At 39.8% G+C, this 15,807-nt stretch overlaps 2 protein-coding genes across 6 annotated transcripts in view; both read left to right on the top strand.

Moving 5' to 3' along the window:
• The first annotated feature begins 943 nt into the window (after positions 1-943).
• Positions 944-9,040, top strand: LOC102444366 (uncharacterized). The gene is made up of 5 exons (XM_006120785.4): positions 944-1,809; positions 2,280-2,375; positions 3,785-4,309; positions 6,293-6,472; positions 7,447-9,040. The coding sequence occupies exons 1-5, from the start codon at positions 1,803-1,805 to the stop codon at positions 8,757-8,759; spliced, it is 2,121 nt and encodes a 706-aa protein (XP_006120847.3). The 5' UTR covers positions 944-1,802; the 3' UTR covers positions 8,760-9,040.
• LOC102443492 (uncharacterized) overlaps positions 8,800-15,807 on the top strand; it is a 17,024-nt gene continuing 10,016 nt past the window's right edge. For 4 of the 5 annotated variants that reach the window (XM_089772972.1, XM_089772973.1, XM_089772971.1 and 1 more), the window contains exons 1-4: positions 8,800-11,389; positions 12,767-12,826; positions 13,364-13,549; positions 14,683-15,501. In XM_089772972.1, the coding sequence (XP_089629098.1) occupies positions 12,805-12,826; positions 13,364-13,549; positions 14,683-15,501 (1,027 nt within the window). In that variant the 5' untranslated portion in view covers positions 8,800-11,389; positions 12,767-12,804. The remainder of the gene's footprint in view (positions 11,390-12,766; positions 12,827-13,363; positions 13,550-14,682; positions 15,502-15,807) is intronic. The other variant, XM_006120780.5, reaches the window with a different exon arrangement.

Below are 15,807 nucleotides of genomic sequence, written 5' to 3'. Positions count from 1 at the left end.
ATCCGACTTACGTTGGATCACTACATACAAACGGGGCTTTTCTCGCCGCAAACTGTTGATTGCAGAGTCTTGTTGTCAGAAGCCCTAAAAAGGGCTGGATCCGATCGGGTCCCACGGAGCAGAACATTCCATCCCAGGGCGGTTGCTTAATCAGGCGATCTGCAAACAGGAACCGAGTCTGGATACTACACTCGATCTTACCTCGCCTCACGGCGCACACAGACGTACTCTCCCCCTCCCAAGATGTCCCCCAGCGTGGGGGGGGGAGGCAGCTTGGCTTCTGACACCAAGACTCTGCAATCAACAGCCTTATTTCTAGGCACCTCGGAAACCGCTCCGGAGCGTAAAAGCCTCCAGTTGTGAGCGGTTTCTTTTTTTTAGCCTGGAAGGGATTTAAACCCCTACCATGGTTTTTCTGCTGGCTGCTCTACAGCTGATCTGCAGTCAGCTGTTTAGGCCCTGCCCAGGCACGTCTTTTGAGACTGCCTATTGGCGGAGGCTCTTCTTTGGACCTGCCCCTGCCTCCTGCTCCTGCTTCCTGGGTCCTGCTCCTGCCTTCTGAGACCTGCTCCTACCTCCTGAGACCTGCTCTGGACCTGCTCCTGCAACTTGCTTCGGACCTGCTCCTGCCTTCTGGGACCCGCGCCCCAGGCTTACTGGAATCAGCCTCTGATCAGTTTCTGCAGCGGCTGACTTGGGAATACCTGGGGTAGAGCAGCTGGGGTGCTGCCAGGTTGGTCCCCATAGTGCCAAGGTGTGGCGCTGCGGGGACCTACCCGGCAGCGCCCGAGCTGCTCTGTCCCATGCGTCCAGATTCAGCCGCTGTTGAAACTGATCAGCGGCTGATTCTAGGAAGCCCGGGGCAGTGCATCTCTGACTTGGGCTTCCTGTAGTCAGCCGCTGGTCAGTTTCAACAGTGGCTGAATCTGGACGCCAGTTCTGACTTACATACAAATTCAACTTAAGAACAAACCTACAGTCCCTATCTTGTACGTAACCCGGGGACTGCCTGTACATAGAAAGCTTGAAAGACTTTAATTGAAAGTTGCTTTCTTTGCTTGTTCTGAAAAGACTTTTATATGCACTTGTTCATGAGAACTGTTTGAAACGATTTAAGTTATTTGAGTAATTAAGGTATAAAAATTAATTTCTTCTCTGTTAATCCCAAAATGAGTTACTCTTCCTTATGTTACGCATCTCGTGCATTCATCTGAAGAAGTGGGTTGTGCCCACAAAAGCTCATAGTACCATATACATTTTTTGTTCGTCTCTAAGGTGCCACAGGACTATTAGTTGTTTTTTAAATGTTTTCAGTTACAGACTAACACAACTACCCCTCTGAAACTTAGCTACCTCAGAACGTTTGCTTGTATTCACAAGCTACAGTGAATTTTGGTTAACTATATACAAATAATCTTTCTTAAATGAATAATGGTTAACAAACTATTGATGCCAAATGGATTCTTTTCATGCTACACCTTTCCAATGGTCTGTTTAAAGCATCTTTAGATAGAAGAATAGATATGTTTACTATATTATACCATGAAGTGGTTAAATATTATTGCCAGTGTGACAGATCCATGGAAATGCCATGCAGATACACTCTACCGGTCATCCATATGACTGCACTTTTAGCCCACCACTGTGGTAACTGAGGGAAAGTAAGAAATGAGGTTAATTTAACAGGTCTTGGCTTGTCTTTTTGACAGAAAAACACTGCATGCATTCTTGTGCTCTTTTAATCACATGCCAAGCTCTCAGGCATTAGAGTTCCAACAAGCAAAAGTTGACCATTGTTCATCATGAAATGTAAGTAAATTTCTTCTCCTGCATGTCAAATTTTGCTCTATAAACTTAAAGCATTATTCAAATAAGAAACTTTCATACTAGATGTACTTACTGGTAAAATATTGGAGTAGCTGACTTGAGTCAAACTCAGCAAGAAGTGTCTAGTGAACTCAATAGTGTTGAGCTTTCTTGGTATCATTTGATGAAACCAAGCTTTTGATTCTGCAGGGTGGAGGGTTTGGAGTTTGCTTTAAATATAAGCAAAGATATTTTTAAGTAATCCTTCTTTATTATCAAAGTATTTTAAAAAAATTTGAACTAGTTTCTGCTGAATTTCTTAATCCATTAAGTCTGCAAACACTTTAAAATGAAGCAGAAGTATCATCTTTCATTTCCTGGGGCATTATGTAAATCAATATTCAGTTATATAGGTGAGCCTTAAATAAAAACATTTCCTTTGTGATTTTATTTAAGCATGTGTGTCTTTGCAGTGATATTTATGCTTATGTTGATTTGGGGACTGATGAAGAGTTTAAGATTCCAGTGTGTGTTCGAAAATGGGTATTTCTGCTCTTCCATTCCAAAAGGTAAGCTAGAGATATGTATTTTGATTACTGTGAAGGTGAAAATCACTCCAAAAATTCTACTTATGCTGCAGGGTTTATTGCTTAAGATTTCCAGGGTAGGAAGATGTTAGTTCTAATTTATGTTCTGGATTCAAAAGTTGATATTTTGAATAAGTTTGTGATTCATTTAATATTGATGAGGTGGGTTATGTGGCTTAGCCTTATTACACGTCTGATTGCAGAATAATTGTCCATAGTTTTGGATTAAATTTGTTGTTCAAGAATCTTTTGAAAGAAATATGAATAATAGTACTTCTAAAAAATTAATAGTTTGTGTCTTTAGTATGTATTTAATTCTTTCTTTTTCTTCCATATTAATTCACACTACTATATCTTCAAAATATTTCAAAAGAAACCCACTAATCACCATATATTCTATTTAACTTGCTTTAGAACTTGTTACTGCTACTTAAGGAAAGGTAAGGTGCACAGTTAACAAGGTAAGGAAAGATGCACAGTTAACAAATCAGTGATTAAAAAGTTGGTACAGAATGTAAGCGCATATCTTCATTTTATGGAAAATATTTTACATTTTAGGACCTGATACAATGACCATTAAGGTGAATGAGACTCTTTCCAGTAATTTCATTGGCACTGTCTCTTTTGCTACTCTCTTTTAATTACTAAGTATGTAATTGCAGAATATGCAGAAAAAATCATTACAAACCTAAAATGCTAATACAAATAACCCAGAATGATTTTTCTGTACATAAAAATGAGATGACTTTGAGAGACCAATCTCAAGGTCTAGCATTAATAGCAAGTACTGTGTCCTGCTAGAAAAAGCTATGAAATTCTTCTTTCCAGCAGTCTAAATCTCCATTAACATCTCTGTTGCAATATCAGACTTTAAATTAGTTGTTCGTTGTGAACTGAATATTACCAGTCCGAATCACAAAACAGTATAGTTTTGGTTTAGCTAGTGGGAGTGGGGGAAAAAGTGACTGAAGCTCCTAAGAGGTTTGGAATGTTAGAATAAGTTTCACAGATGAGTTGGTCAGAGAAAAATAAATATAGTTCATTACATGGCTTCGCAATTTAACACATAGATATCTTTGATATTTTACTATAAATATTGAGCAACATCTAGTCTTCATTTTCCAATTCCTGAAGTTTTTGTCCTGTGAACAAAAACTTCCCTTTATTTATAGATAGACCTAAAATAAATAACATTTTATTCTTAATGTCAAACAAACAGGTTTAATTTTTCAAATATCTACCACTTTTAGGAGGACACATTGAGATCAAATTAGGGTTATTATTTCACTCATCTCAATTTCAGCTCTTGAAGAGGGAGAAAAAGCTGATATATGAACAGAACTGGTGTTAATCACTCATATTCAAGCACATTTTTCTGTTTGATTCTCTAGATTTTCCTGAAGGTCTGACCTCTGTTCTATTCGTTGTCACGAAGATTGGAGTTATCAACTCAAGTGTCTTCACCAGCCCAAACTTGAAATCTGTCACCAGTCTAGCTTTAGCGAACAGTGGCATCGTAAAAATTGAACCTGGAGCCTTTTACTCTTTCCATAGTCTCACCAAACTTAGTTTATATCAAAATAATCTGACTACAGTTATGGCTTCTTGGCTTTCCAAACCAGAGCACTTAGAAAGCCTTACAATGTCCCTGAATATCATTCAGGAAATTGGCCCCAATATGTTGTCCAGTTTCTCTAACCTGACAACCCTTAATTTCGCAAGCAATAGAATTCATATGATTGAAGGTGGAAGTTTGAAGAATTTGTCAAAGCTAACTTTTATTGATCTATCTGGTAATAACTTATCTACCTTAACAAGAAATGTGTTCAGTGGGCTGATGTCCCCAATAATGAAACTGGGTGACAATCCATGGAACTGTTCCTGTGAACTTCAAGATTTTGGATTATTTTTGCAAGGTAACATAACACGTAATTGCAATCATTCCAAACCCTTGGGCAACTCCAGTTCTATTCAGATAACTAGGCATCTGTAGCCCAAAATCTAATAGAAATGTGAAACTTTCTGGAAGTACTTGAGAATGGCCTGGTGAGTAGAGATGTGGTGGTTCAGGATTTCGCTGTATTTGTAATAATTTGATACACCTTAACGTATCAGAGGGGTAGTAGTGCTAGTTTGTTTTAGCAAAAACAACCAGGAGCCCTGTGGAACCTTAAAGGCTAAGGGTATGTCTACACTACCCTCCTACTTCAAACTAGGAGGGTAATGTAGGAATACCGCACTTGCAAATGAAGCTCAGGATTTGAATTTCCCGGGCTTCATTTGCATAAGCGGGGAGCCGCCATTTTTAAAACCCCGCTGGTTCGAACCCCGTGCAGCGCGGCTACACGGGGCACGAACTAGGTAGTTCGAACTAGGCTTCCTAGTTCGAACTACCGTTATTCCTCGTGAAATGAGGAGTAACGGTAGTTTGAACTAGGAAGCCTAGTTCGAACTACCTAGTTCGTGGCCCGTGTAGCCGCGCTGCACGGGGTTCGAACCAGCGGGGTTTTAAAAATGGCGGCTCCCCGCTTATGCAAAAGAAGCCCAGGAAATTCAAATCCCGGGCTTCATTTGCAAGTGCAGTATGCCTACATTACCCCACTAGTTCGAACTAGCGGGGTAGTGTAGACATACCCTAACAGATTTATTTGGCCATAAGCTTTCATGGGCTGGAGCCCATTTCATCAGATGACACCGTGGTCCCCAACCCACAAAAGCTTATGCCCAAATAAATTTAAGAGTTCAAAGTGCCACAGGATGTCTCGTTATTTTTACCTTACAGAATGTTACTGTAAATTACTTCCTTACTGTAGTAGTATTTATAGTATGAAGTCTCAAAGTTGGGGCTACATTCTGTTGGGCACTATGTGGTAAATCGGTTTCCTTAGATAAGCATGTCACCTACAGTAACGATTTATTTTTAAAGAGTAGGAGGAATTAGTCCATGCTTCAAGATCATACTGTGAAAACATAGCGCAACGGAGAGTGAAAGATCTGTATAGCGTGTTGGTGATGATTTGTTTTACAGTGTCAGAAGAATGTAAAAAGGGAACAATGAGAAATTTTGGGAGTACAATGTTGGGTCAGTGTGGGGAGGTAGAAGATGGCATTTTCAATGGAAGTTGAATCAATTGCAAAAATATTGCAGGCTGTTAAAATATAACCACCTTTCAGTTGTATTGTACACTATTCCAGACCTTCTGAATCCTGGGGTTCTTCTTGACCAATAACTTAGGGTATGTCTACACTATTTCGAAATAACTAGCACTATTCTGAAATAACTTAGTCTGCGTCTACGCGGCATGCAGTTATTTTGAAATAGCGTCAAAATACTGTTGAGCTGGAGGACAACTTACACCGACTCTAGGGACCCTCATTGTATGAGAAATAAGGGAAGTCGGAGGAAGAGTGCTCTGTTTTGAAATAAGTGCTGTGTAGACACTCCCTATTTCAAAATAAGCTAGGCAATTGACGTAGCTCAAAGTGTGTAGTTTATTTTGAGTTAAGCCCTGCTGTGTAGATGCACTCTTAGGCAGAAAATTATTAAAATGTTTGGATGGACCTCAGCACCCGGGTACTCTGTGGAGCTGAATTATGTCTAATGCAGGTAGAAACAGTGCAATGGACAAAAATGGAAAGATGCATTTTATCAAACAATTGGAGATGGGAAAGATGTAGTTGATCTGAACCACCCCCCTCTGTCAGTGAAGGATTATTTCCTTATGATACATTTGAGCTCACAATCAGAGGCCAAAATGTTAGAACTTAAGTGCATAAAGTTAGGTCCCTGCAGCTCTCTCTCTGATGGTAGTGCAATCTGTGGGTACTTTAACAAGCGATGGTGAGAGCCCAGGATCTTAAGGAGTCACAAGTGAGTCTTGCACTATTTGTTTTTACAGAGCTGATGAATGCTTCTGTATTGGAAGATGCTTCATCTGTGGTGTGTCAGAGCCCACCAGCCTTGAAGGGAATTCCAGTTTGGAACATCTCTGACTTTAACTGCCCACCTATTCTCATAGCACCATCACTTGAGAATGACTTTTATAAAGTTGGATTGCCAGCGATGCTTCTGTGTGTAGGTGTGTGACAGTGCAATTTTCAGTATCTCATTTCATACTGTGAAATTAATTTCAAACTCAGGCTTTTGAAAGCACGTCCCACCGCCTTGCAGGAAAAGTTACACCCAGGTCCCATATACCCCTTTTCAAGATAGAGTTGCCTTGTTCAATAGAACGATAATATGCAAGGCAAACCCAGAAAACAGTCACAATTCCACTGCAGAAATGACAGGCTGCTGAGTTTTTTTTAATTTCCTTGTCCAGAAAAAAAAATTACTTTCAAGTTGTATTTTGAATGTTTTTCAGTACTTAATTCTGTAAAATGCATATCGTTAGTATACTTCATAATGTAGAATAAGGTTACTCATCAAGTGAGCAATTTACTGTTCCAGAAACTGGTAGCTCGGGTAATTAATTCTAAGCCATTTGCCATGTTGTCCAAAGAGATCCCGAATAAAGCATTTTTATTATTTCAGATACAAAGAGGCTAAGGGAAGTTTTTAAATTGAGACCTGCTGTGGGTGCATCTTAATATTTAATATATTGCATAAATTGAAAAGAACATGCAAATAAAGCACCTGGAAGATTGATTCTGTAGAGGCTGTGCATAAAAGCACAATTTGATGTTTAAAATAAAGTTTAAGAAATACAGATTTTGGTGGCAGAAACTTGCAAAAGAAATATTTTTTCTCTGCTTTTAGAGCATTAGCTTTGGTGAAAGTTCCATTTTTATTAATACAAGTGGATGTACAAAAAATATAAAAACATTCTCAGGAAATTTTTCAAAGTTTTGCCTTTAAATGAACATGTTCATTTATAAACCACGTCAATACCTTTTTCGAACAGGAATGAAGTGGTTATACAATTTAGCTCTGTCTAGGGTATTTTTATCTTTTGTACAAGATTCCATCTAATTTTTATTTGATTTTTTTTTTTTTTTTTAGTGACATAGTTTTGGTGAATTTTAAAATTATTTGTTTGAACTATTTTTGCAGGGTTGCTTTCATTTCTTTTGCTGCTTCTCCTGCTTTGGAAAATGAAACAAGAGAAAAAGCAAGTGCAGCCAGGTAAAGAAGTTACTGTTGAAAATAGCCATGAAATATTAACAGGTCACATTAACACGATGACAGAGAGACTAACGTGCCAAGGACTATTACATGAAAAGCTACAGACAATAGTAGAAATTGGCAAAACCCAACAAAATAGAACGCAGAGAAGTCGGGCAAAATCTGCCTCACCAATTATGTTGAGAACAGAGTTTCAACACAGTAGTTCTCAACACCCCAGACCAACAGATGAGAACCAGGAGCAACCCAAAATCTCTAGTATAGTAATAAATGAACAACCCTGCATGAAAAATGAAGACTGCAACAATGTTATGGAACTGTGGTATTTCAATAGCTTGCAAGATTGCAATAAGAAGGTTATGCTTAATCACAATGCAAACACTTCACCCACTGAGCTAAGCATAGAAACCCAAAACAAGGATAGTTCAGTATTGTTAAAGCAGTCATTGCAGGACGATGGTGTTTCAGAAGTGTGCTGGAATGATGGAGTTAAGGGAAGTGATAAAATAGAGAAGGTTGAACCTTTTTTGTATTTAAGTGTTGCTAGTACAACTGAAGAATCACCCAGTGTATCTGGCACTGGACACAAAGGTGCTGTGAACAGAAATGTGAATATGAGACTGTGTTCTTTGAGGAGAGTTTTTACGTGGCCGTATGAAAAATGCAAAAGGGATCAAAGCCAAGACACTTTATGTTGTGAGGATTTTTTCCAGGCATGTTCCTATATGCCCACTAGTGCTCCAGGTGTTCCAGCAGCAGTCAGGAAAACAGAATCCAAAGATGAACAAAATCTGTCTGATCCCCATCTAAGTACTGGAAGGGAACAAAAGTCAATTCGTGATTACTGCAGTACTGAACCTAACTTAAACAGAGAAGCAAAACCAGCAAGGAAATTGGTATCTCCACTTCAGAAAGGAGCTAAGCAAATAGCCACAATGGAGAATGCATATAACTCAGTGCCTGGAAAAGGATTCAGAGGCCCCGAGGCTGTAAAAAAGAATAACAAAAAGACGCCTTCCCTGACTGGATTTGGCAATGACCCTATTCGCTCGCCAGCATCCTCAGACAACTCTGGTCACAGCTCCTCCCCATGTGATAACACATTGCTCGGAAATAATGAATACACCTTCATTGATCTTTTGCATGAAGTCGTGGAAAATCGTGGAAGGCGGACTAGGGAGAGGTGGAAACAGACCCATCAAGTGCAACTTGCTATTCATCCCCCAGGGAAGTCAAAGTAAACTCATTGCACTACTCCAAAAAAAAAAAAAAAAGTTCAGTGGACAGTAGACCATCTGCTCAACCGAAATTGTTGTTATAACATTGCAGACTGGTGAAATGTACCTGATTTGACAGTACTGGAAGTTGAAACCCTGTGGTACACATACGTCCAGAACAATGCAAACTGTTTCTTCTGATTGCTGCATGAACCCTATTTTGGAAAAGCCACTTCTAAGAACAAGAGGAGAATTTGTTCCTGCTTCAGTTGATTCTTTGTGCCAAAAAAGGGTGATTAATGTGACAGTTTTTGTGATGTGATCATTTATTTACAGGAAGCTAGACTGAGACTTACCAAACTCATTTGATTTAGGCAACCAGATAGACATCAGACGACTAATGAGTTTTGGTCAGTAATCATCTAGGGTAAATTTTCCAAAAATGCCCATATGATTTCCATACTAAAGTCCCATATAAAGTACATATGACTTACATATGTTGACTTAGCACTCTTGAAAATTTTATGTAGGCTGGTTTTGCACCAGATATGTAGAAGAAGCCAAATTCCATTATTCACCCCACCCTCCCGAAATCACCCATATCATTACTGTCATATCAGCAGCTTAGAAATTGATAGTTCATGGGGTACGGAGCCTCGACCTGCTCTATTTATTGGCAGACACCATTAGTATCCAGAGATGTCAATCTGGCCTATTCATGAGCACTAAAAATGAATTTACTTGCACAAGAAATGCTAATGGGTTATACCTTCTTACATGGATTGCTAATTGTGCACTCTCTCTCTGTTTCTGCAGAATATTAGTAATAATGCAAAGCTATCTATTGAGCAATAGGGCTATTTTATATGTACAACACCGTCTTTTTGGTAGGCTTTATGGGTTTTACACACTATTTTCAAGTAATAATTTATAAAATGGCTAATAAACCATGTAACTAGAAATGTTTGTCTACAGTGAGCTATTAACTCTGTCTGATCTTCTGTAACGTTAGATCTTGTTCCACTATCCCTCATGAATTTCCATGCAAGTGAGAACAGCTAATTGTTAGTCTGTTTGCAATTCCATCCAAATAACACCTTCTTTTTAATGCTTATATTTGTTCAGATTTAGGGCTGGTGCAAATCACAAAGAATTTGTTTTGTATATTTTGGATTTGTTTAGAAATATTGTAATTTCTTCTCGCTAGATAGCTGGCCCTTGTCTCTCCCCTATCCGCTTCCATCCTCCTTTTTTGTGTGGAGTAAGGATTTTGATGGGGAAAGATTGAAAGTTAGGATATTTTGCTGTTAGGGTCACAAGTACCATTCACTCCCTTAAATTTATCAGTCTCTTTTCATTATTTATTGCTGTCATACCTTAAATTTTAATTCATGCAAATTTAATTGTTTATAATCTCCTGAACTGAGATTTAATGCAGAAAAGTAGGAACCATCATTTGCATACTTCTTACATGACTCCAAGGCTTTGTCTACACTGCAGGGTTTTTGCTCAAGAAGCCTTTTGCAGAAGAATTCTTGTGCAAAAACATCTTGCGCAAAAGTGCATCCAGACCTCAAAGCACATCGCAAAAGTGACGTGCTTTTGTGCAAGACAGCATCCACGCTACATGGACACGCTTGTGCAAGAAAGCTGATTGCCATTCACAGAACGGCCATCAGAGCACCTGTGCTTTTGCCGATAGGGGTTTCTTGTGCAAAAACCCCTCCAGAGCATCCACACCTGCCTTTACGCAAGAGCTGTAGTGCAAAAAGGAGTTATTCCTTGTGGGGAGAGAAATAACTCTACCAGCAAAAGCCCTCTGTTCTGTCGATTTTCTTGTGCAAAAACGCACTTGAGGTGTGGACGCTCCGCCGCTTTTTGCACAGAAACCTTGGGCTGTGTCTACACTGGTGCGATCTTGCACAAAAGCAGCCATTCTTGTGCAAAAACTTGCTGCTTGTCTACACTGGCTGCGTGTTCTTGCGCAAGTAAACTGACATGAATTTCTTGCGCAAGAATGCCCTATGGTTAAAATGGCTATCAGAGCTTTCTTGCGCAAGAGAGCGTCTACACTGGCATGGATGTTCTTGCGCAAAAGCACATGCCAGTGTTGACGCTCTCTTCTGGAAGAGTGTTTGCAGAAGAACTCTTCCGCAAAAGAGTTTTTGTGTGAGAACGCGCCAGTGTAGACGTAGGCTTGTAGTGTAGATATAGCCCAAGTGTAAAATGCATACTTGTACAAACAATTTATTCATAATGAAAAAGCATTATCTTCCACTAGCTCTTATTAAATATGGATTCTCTCTAGCTGTAAATATCTCTTTCCCAGGACAGGATTTTTCCTGTGATGTTGGTTATGCATGAATCGCAGAGTATCATCTGCGTTTTTCTCTTGTGTTTTTATAATTCTTTTAAAATGTTACCACTCAGCTTTTTAATGTTAGTTTTGTCACGGTTTTACTAATTCCGGAGATTTCCTGTTTGAGCCTGCCTCATTTGTTGTTAATCTGTAATGAATCTTAACATGGATGACTGGTCCAATTAGCGAACCATGTTTTCTTGAAGCATAAATACTCTGACCAGTGACATCTTATAGTACTCAAGGGAAGCTGAAGTTTTTAACAGAAAAGTCCATGCATTTCTGAGGATGAACTGTAAGTTGTTCCAACTTTTTTTAATTCTAGCAACAAACATTTGTATTTAAATTGTGCTATATATTCAGTGGGAAATTATACTGGTTAGAAATCAAATAGTGCATAAATATTTTCTAAGCGTGGTCAAAATGTATTCAGGCACACACTTTCTGTAAAGTAATAAAATATGAAATGAGAAAGCAATGCTCTTGCATATAAATGAATGTCTGCCATATGAACTGAAATTATTAAGAAAAAATAACATTGACATATTTCTGTAAAATGTGAACTCAGAAGTAATCCTAAAGGGTGCCTGTCATTTATAGAAATATTGCTATTGTAATCAATTTTTGAGTTTCCCAAGTATTCTAGGTAGGAAAAGCCTCTTCACTCATTTGGGAAAGGTATTCCTATTAGTCATACAGTATTTTTTTTAAAGCAGGGCGTACAATTCAATATACAATTATTGTGCTAATGCTTGTAATCTGAGTAGTTGTGTATATAAAACAGCATATCCTTTTAGATGCAGAATTGTAGTAACTGTCTTAAAATTTAACATTCAATTGCCTGCCAAACTTTTTAAAAGTTAGGCTGAGAAACTATAATTATTTTTTTAAATGAAAGTATACAAACATTTGCAGCTGCCTGAAATTGAAATCTACTTTCCATGGGACAATTTTGCCTCTTCTTTGATAATCACCCAAAATTAGTTCAGTAAAGTAAATTTCAGAATCCACCTTTCTTTGAAAATATTTCTAACCTTTATAGGATTTTTCTAAAGTGTGCATCTGACTAGCTGTTTGGGAAAATGTTAAACCTGCTTAGAGTATTTTTGGTTTTGCTACTAATAGGAACATATAATGTAACATAAAGAACGTGTAATATTTTTGAGCAAGTTAAATGAGTTTATAACCAGTGCACATGTATCCCTTGCCTAGAATTAAGCCAATATGTTGTCAGTTACACAACACAACGCAAATGTAAATGCTTATATTCACAGACACTGAGAAAATGCCAGATGTATGCTTTGGGAGGAACATAAAAAGGTAGAATGTATATAGTCCAAGATATGTGCTGAAACAGGATACAGTTGGTGATACAGAAAACAATTCAGGAAATAAGTTAACAAAATAACAAGCTTAGGTCCATCATCTAAATAGTCTCATGGTTAGTGATATGGTATCTAAATATTTTCTACAACAAATGAGAATCCATCTTTTTTTCTTGGGGTAAAACACCTAATTTTACAGTATATTCAATCCCATATAAAATACATGGCAGCAGCGGTCTACACAGAAATGACCAGTTACCTAGTGCTCTTTTCCTTCTTACTAGTGCTTACATTACTTCGAGACAGCTAAAAATACATGAAATATTTCCTTAATATTGATTTTCTAGGTAAGCCATTACTGTACTTTCCAGGTGGATGTTGAGAGATGGTGAATGGGATCGTAAATGGTGAGAAGTGGGGGATTAACAAGGCGATTGTTCTTTTAAAGATATGGTGCACCATATAAAATAATTTGCAAATCCCCGTGCCGTCAGCGCATCAGTTAATAACCTGCCTATGAAGAGTGGGGATATTTACTAATTAATAAACACCACAATAGGAACGTAGAAACTTGCCTAGAAACAATCACCTTCTAACTCGTGATCACAGCGTGTCTGTCACTAGTGTGTACGGCATCTTAACGTTGAAGAGATTTCAGAGCAATGCTAAAAACGGTGGTTTGAAGCTTTCCGTAGCCAAGGGCCCTTTTGAACGAAATAGCTTTTATAAGCAGCAAATGCTACTGCGAGACTAAAACACTGTTACAGTGGAATGAAAAGATCATAAATTCTCCTCTTGATGCATAACCTCTTAATCTATAGTATCCCAGTGGACATGGAGTCAGTATAGTAAGTCAGAATCCTGCAAGTTTAAGACAATCCTCAAAAAGAACTTTTCAAAAATGTGTGTGTGTGCGCGCGTAACTGGATTTTATGTGTAAACAGGTCCTTTGGCGCTTGCTAGTTTTCTTCTGCTGATTTGCCTGGAAGTAGGCCGGCCTTGTCCCCCGCTCTGTAAATACTGCTCCACAGGGCTAGCGGAGTGTGAGCAGGTCTCATCACTTCAGGAAGGTAAAACCTTTGTTCCTCTCCTGCGTTCCTGTTGCTGCCAATTCATAGAGGAGACAAGTAGTGAGTGGAATTCTTAAATCACATGTTGCTTTTGAGCCAGGGTTTGTGCTTTGTAGTTAAGTGTCTAGAAGTAACAATGTATTCACTTGAAAAACTATAAAGAGGAAAAAGCCAAAAGCCATGGCCATATATAAAAGTCATGTTATCTAGTCAAGGTTGTGATGGGGCTTATGAACACTAGTAGGCCATAAGCCAAGAATAAAAGGGACTATATTTAGGAGAACATGACAAGGTCTGTCTTCAGCCCTGCCGATGGGGGAAGGAAAGAGGCAAGGCCGGGTGATTCAAAGGGACCTGGGACTCCTGGCCAATACCACTGCTACGGTGGCAGCAGCCCTAAGCCCTTTTAATTGTGGCACTCTGGGTGGCTTTAAGACAGGGCTACTCATATTTGCAGGCTGTGGTGCAGTTTGTGTTTACGGTGGGGCTCAACATGCGGCCTGGGGGTGAGAGCCAAAACAAAAAAGAAGTCAATAGAATGGTCTTCTGTTGAGATGCGTTTTAGTAGTTAAATTTCTGGACTGTCACTGCTCATTAAAAGTGCTGTCATGTGGGTGGAAATCGGGTCAATATTGCATTTTATTAACATCAGCAGAACTGACTTAAATGGGGCCTGCGTGTTGTGTAGTCTTGCCTTAACCTTTGTAGTCATGCCTGTCAGTGTGAAAGAAGCTATTTGCATATATTTGCATATATGTTTGCATGTAGATGTAACCACACTTAAGTTGCGGCCCTCGGCATGTGCTGTAAGTATCATTGTGGCCCTCGGAGCTTCCAAAGTTGAGTTGCCCTGCTCAAAAGGGTGGAGGGCAGGGAGTGGGAGATGGTGTGGTGCTCTCTGGGCAGCACTGAGGGCTACCTGCTCCTAGCCCCACCCCTTCCACCTGAAGCCCCACCCCTTCCAGGAACCTAGAGCTGGCCACCCACACCTAGCCCACTGGCCCATGGAGGCTGTCAGTGCCCCTCCTATCTTTGAGTAAATTGCTTTCAGTCATTGTGGTGTGGTCTTCAGCTGTAGCTCTTTGTACTTGCCCAATGCAGCCACATCCCAGGGCTGATTCCCAATGTAGATTAGACCAGTCTATTCTCTTCCTGTGGTTTAGGTCCTAACATCTGTTTTTTTTCTTCCTCAGTTTTACCAGGTTTGCCAAACTCCACAGAGAAAATACTGTTGCGGCATGGAAACCTCAGCAAGATACCCCCGCTATCTTTCCAGAACTTCCCCCAGCTTCACTTGCTCTCCGTCACTGGATTTCCGTTCTCTTCCCTTGCAAACATGACCTTTGTGGCAAAGGACTCCAGCAGCCTGAGGAGTTTGGATCTCAGCAGTAACTCCCTGGTGAGCTGTGGGATCCAGCCTTCGGCTTTCGCTGGCCTCGGAATCCTCGAGGAGTTGATTCTTACAGATAATGCCTTGGACACAGTGAAAAGTTCTTGGTTCTTGGAGATGCCGTTGCTCGCCAAGCTTCTCCTTTCTGGCAACAAAATAACTTACCTTCCACCACGGACTTTGGAGAGTTTGGCTAAGCTGAACGAACTTGTCATGTCTTCCAACTTTATTCGATATCTTTCCAAGGACACTTTTTATGGGCTGGCGTCATTGACCAAACTGGACTTGTCAAGCAATGAAATCCTGTTTATTAATAACGAGGTTTTCCAGCCTTTGCATGCGTTGACGCATTTACAGTTGTTTAATAATAAGCTGACTGCACTGGCCAGCATCCCAGATTCTCTTGCCGCCTTGTTTCTTAATGAAAACCCTTGGTTTTGTGACTGCCATCTGGTGAGCTCCATGCAGCTACTGAAGGAGAAAGTGCAGACACCTGGTGGCTTCGTGTGCAACAATCCACCAAGCCTGCGAGGATGCCAAGTGTTGAGCGTAGGGCCGGAAGTCTGTGCCTTTCTACCCCAAGAAACCACTTCCAAATTTGACTTGCTGTATGGCTTCACAGGTAAACTCCAACAGCATGTGTTTGGGAGCTGCTGTCTGAATTGTTAGCTATGTTCATACGTCACATTAAAGGTGTAGAGTATAAAGGATCTTCAGAGTTTTATTTTGCCTTACTGGCTTCGTGGGGCCTTATTCATTAGCATCCAGAGGGCAGTCTTTGGGCAAGACGACCCCCAAGTCAGTAAAGGGATGAAGGAACCTGGAATCTGGAAGGAGATAATGCAGGTCCTATCAGATGGTGCTTCAGAGCAGGGTTGAGGTGTTTTGACAGACCTGTGTGGTGAAAAACTTGCATGAAACGGGCCTC

Source organism: Pelodiscus sinensis, chromosome 23 (genome assembly GCF_052426305.1).
Source record: "Pelodiscus sinensis isolate ZL-2025 chromosome 23, ASM5242630v1, whole genome shotgun sequence".
Classification (NCBI taxonomy): Eukaryota; Metazoa; Chordata; order Testudines; family Trionychidae; genus Pelodiscus; species Pelodiscus sinensis.
The sequence above is the reverse complement of the archived record's forward strand: the minus strand, read 5'-3'. Positions and strand labels throughout refer to the sequence as shown.

What these genes read in the sequence shown, in the direction of transcription:
- LOC102444366 (XM_006120785.4), top strand. An exon ending in TTTTGGATTATTTTTGCAAG is followed by an intron (nt 4,310 to 6,292) that starts GTAACATAACAC and finishes TTGTTTTTACAG; the next exon opens with AGCTGATGAATGCTTCTGTA. An exon ending in AGCGATGCTTCTGTGTGTAG is followed by an intron (nt 6,473 to 7,446) that starts GTGTGTGACAGT and finishes CTATTTTTGCAG; the next exon opens with GGTTGCTTTCATTTCTTTTG.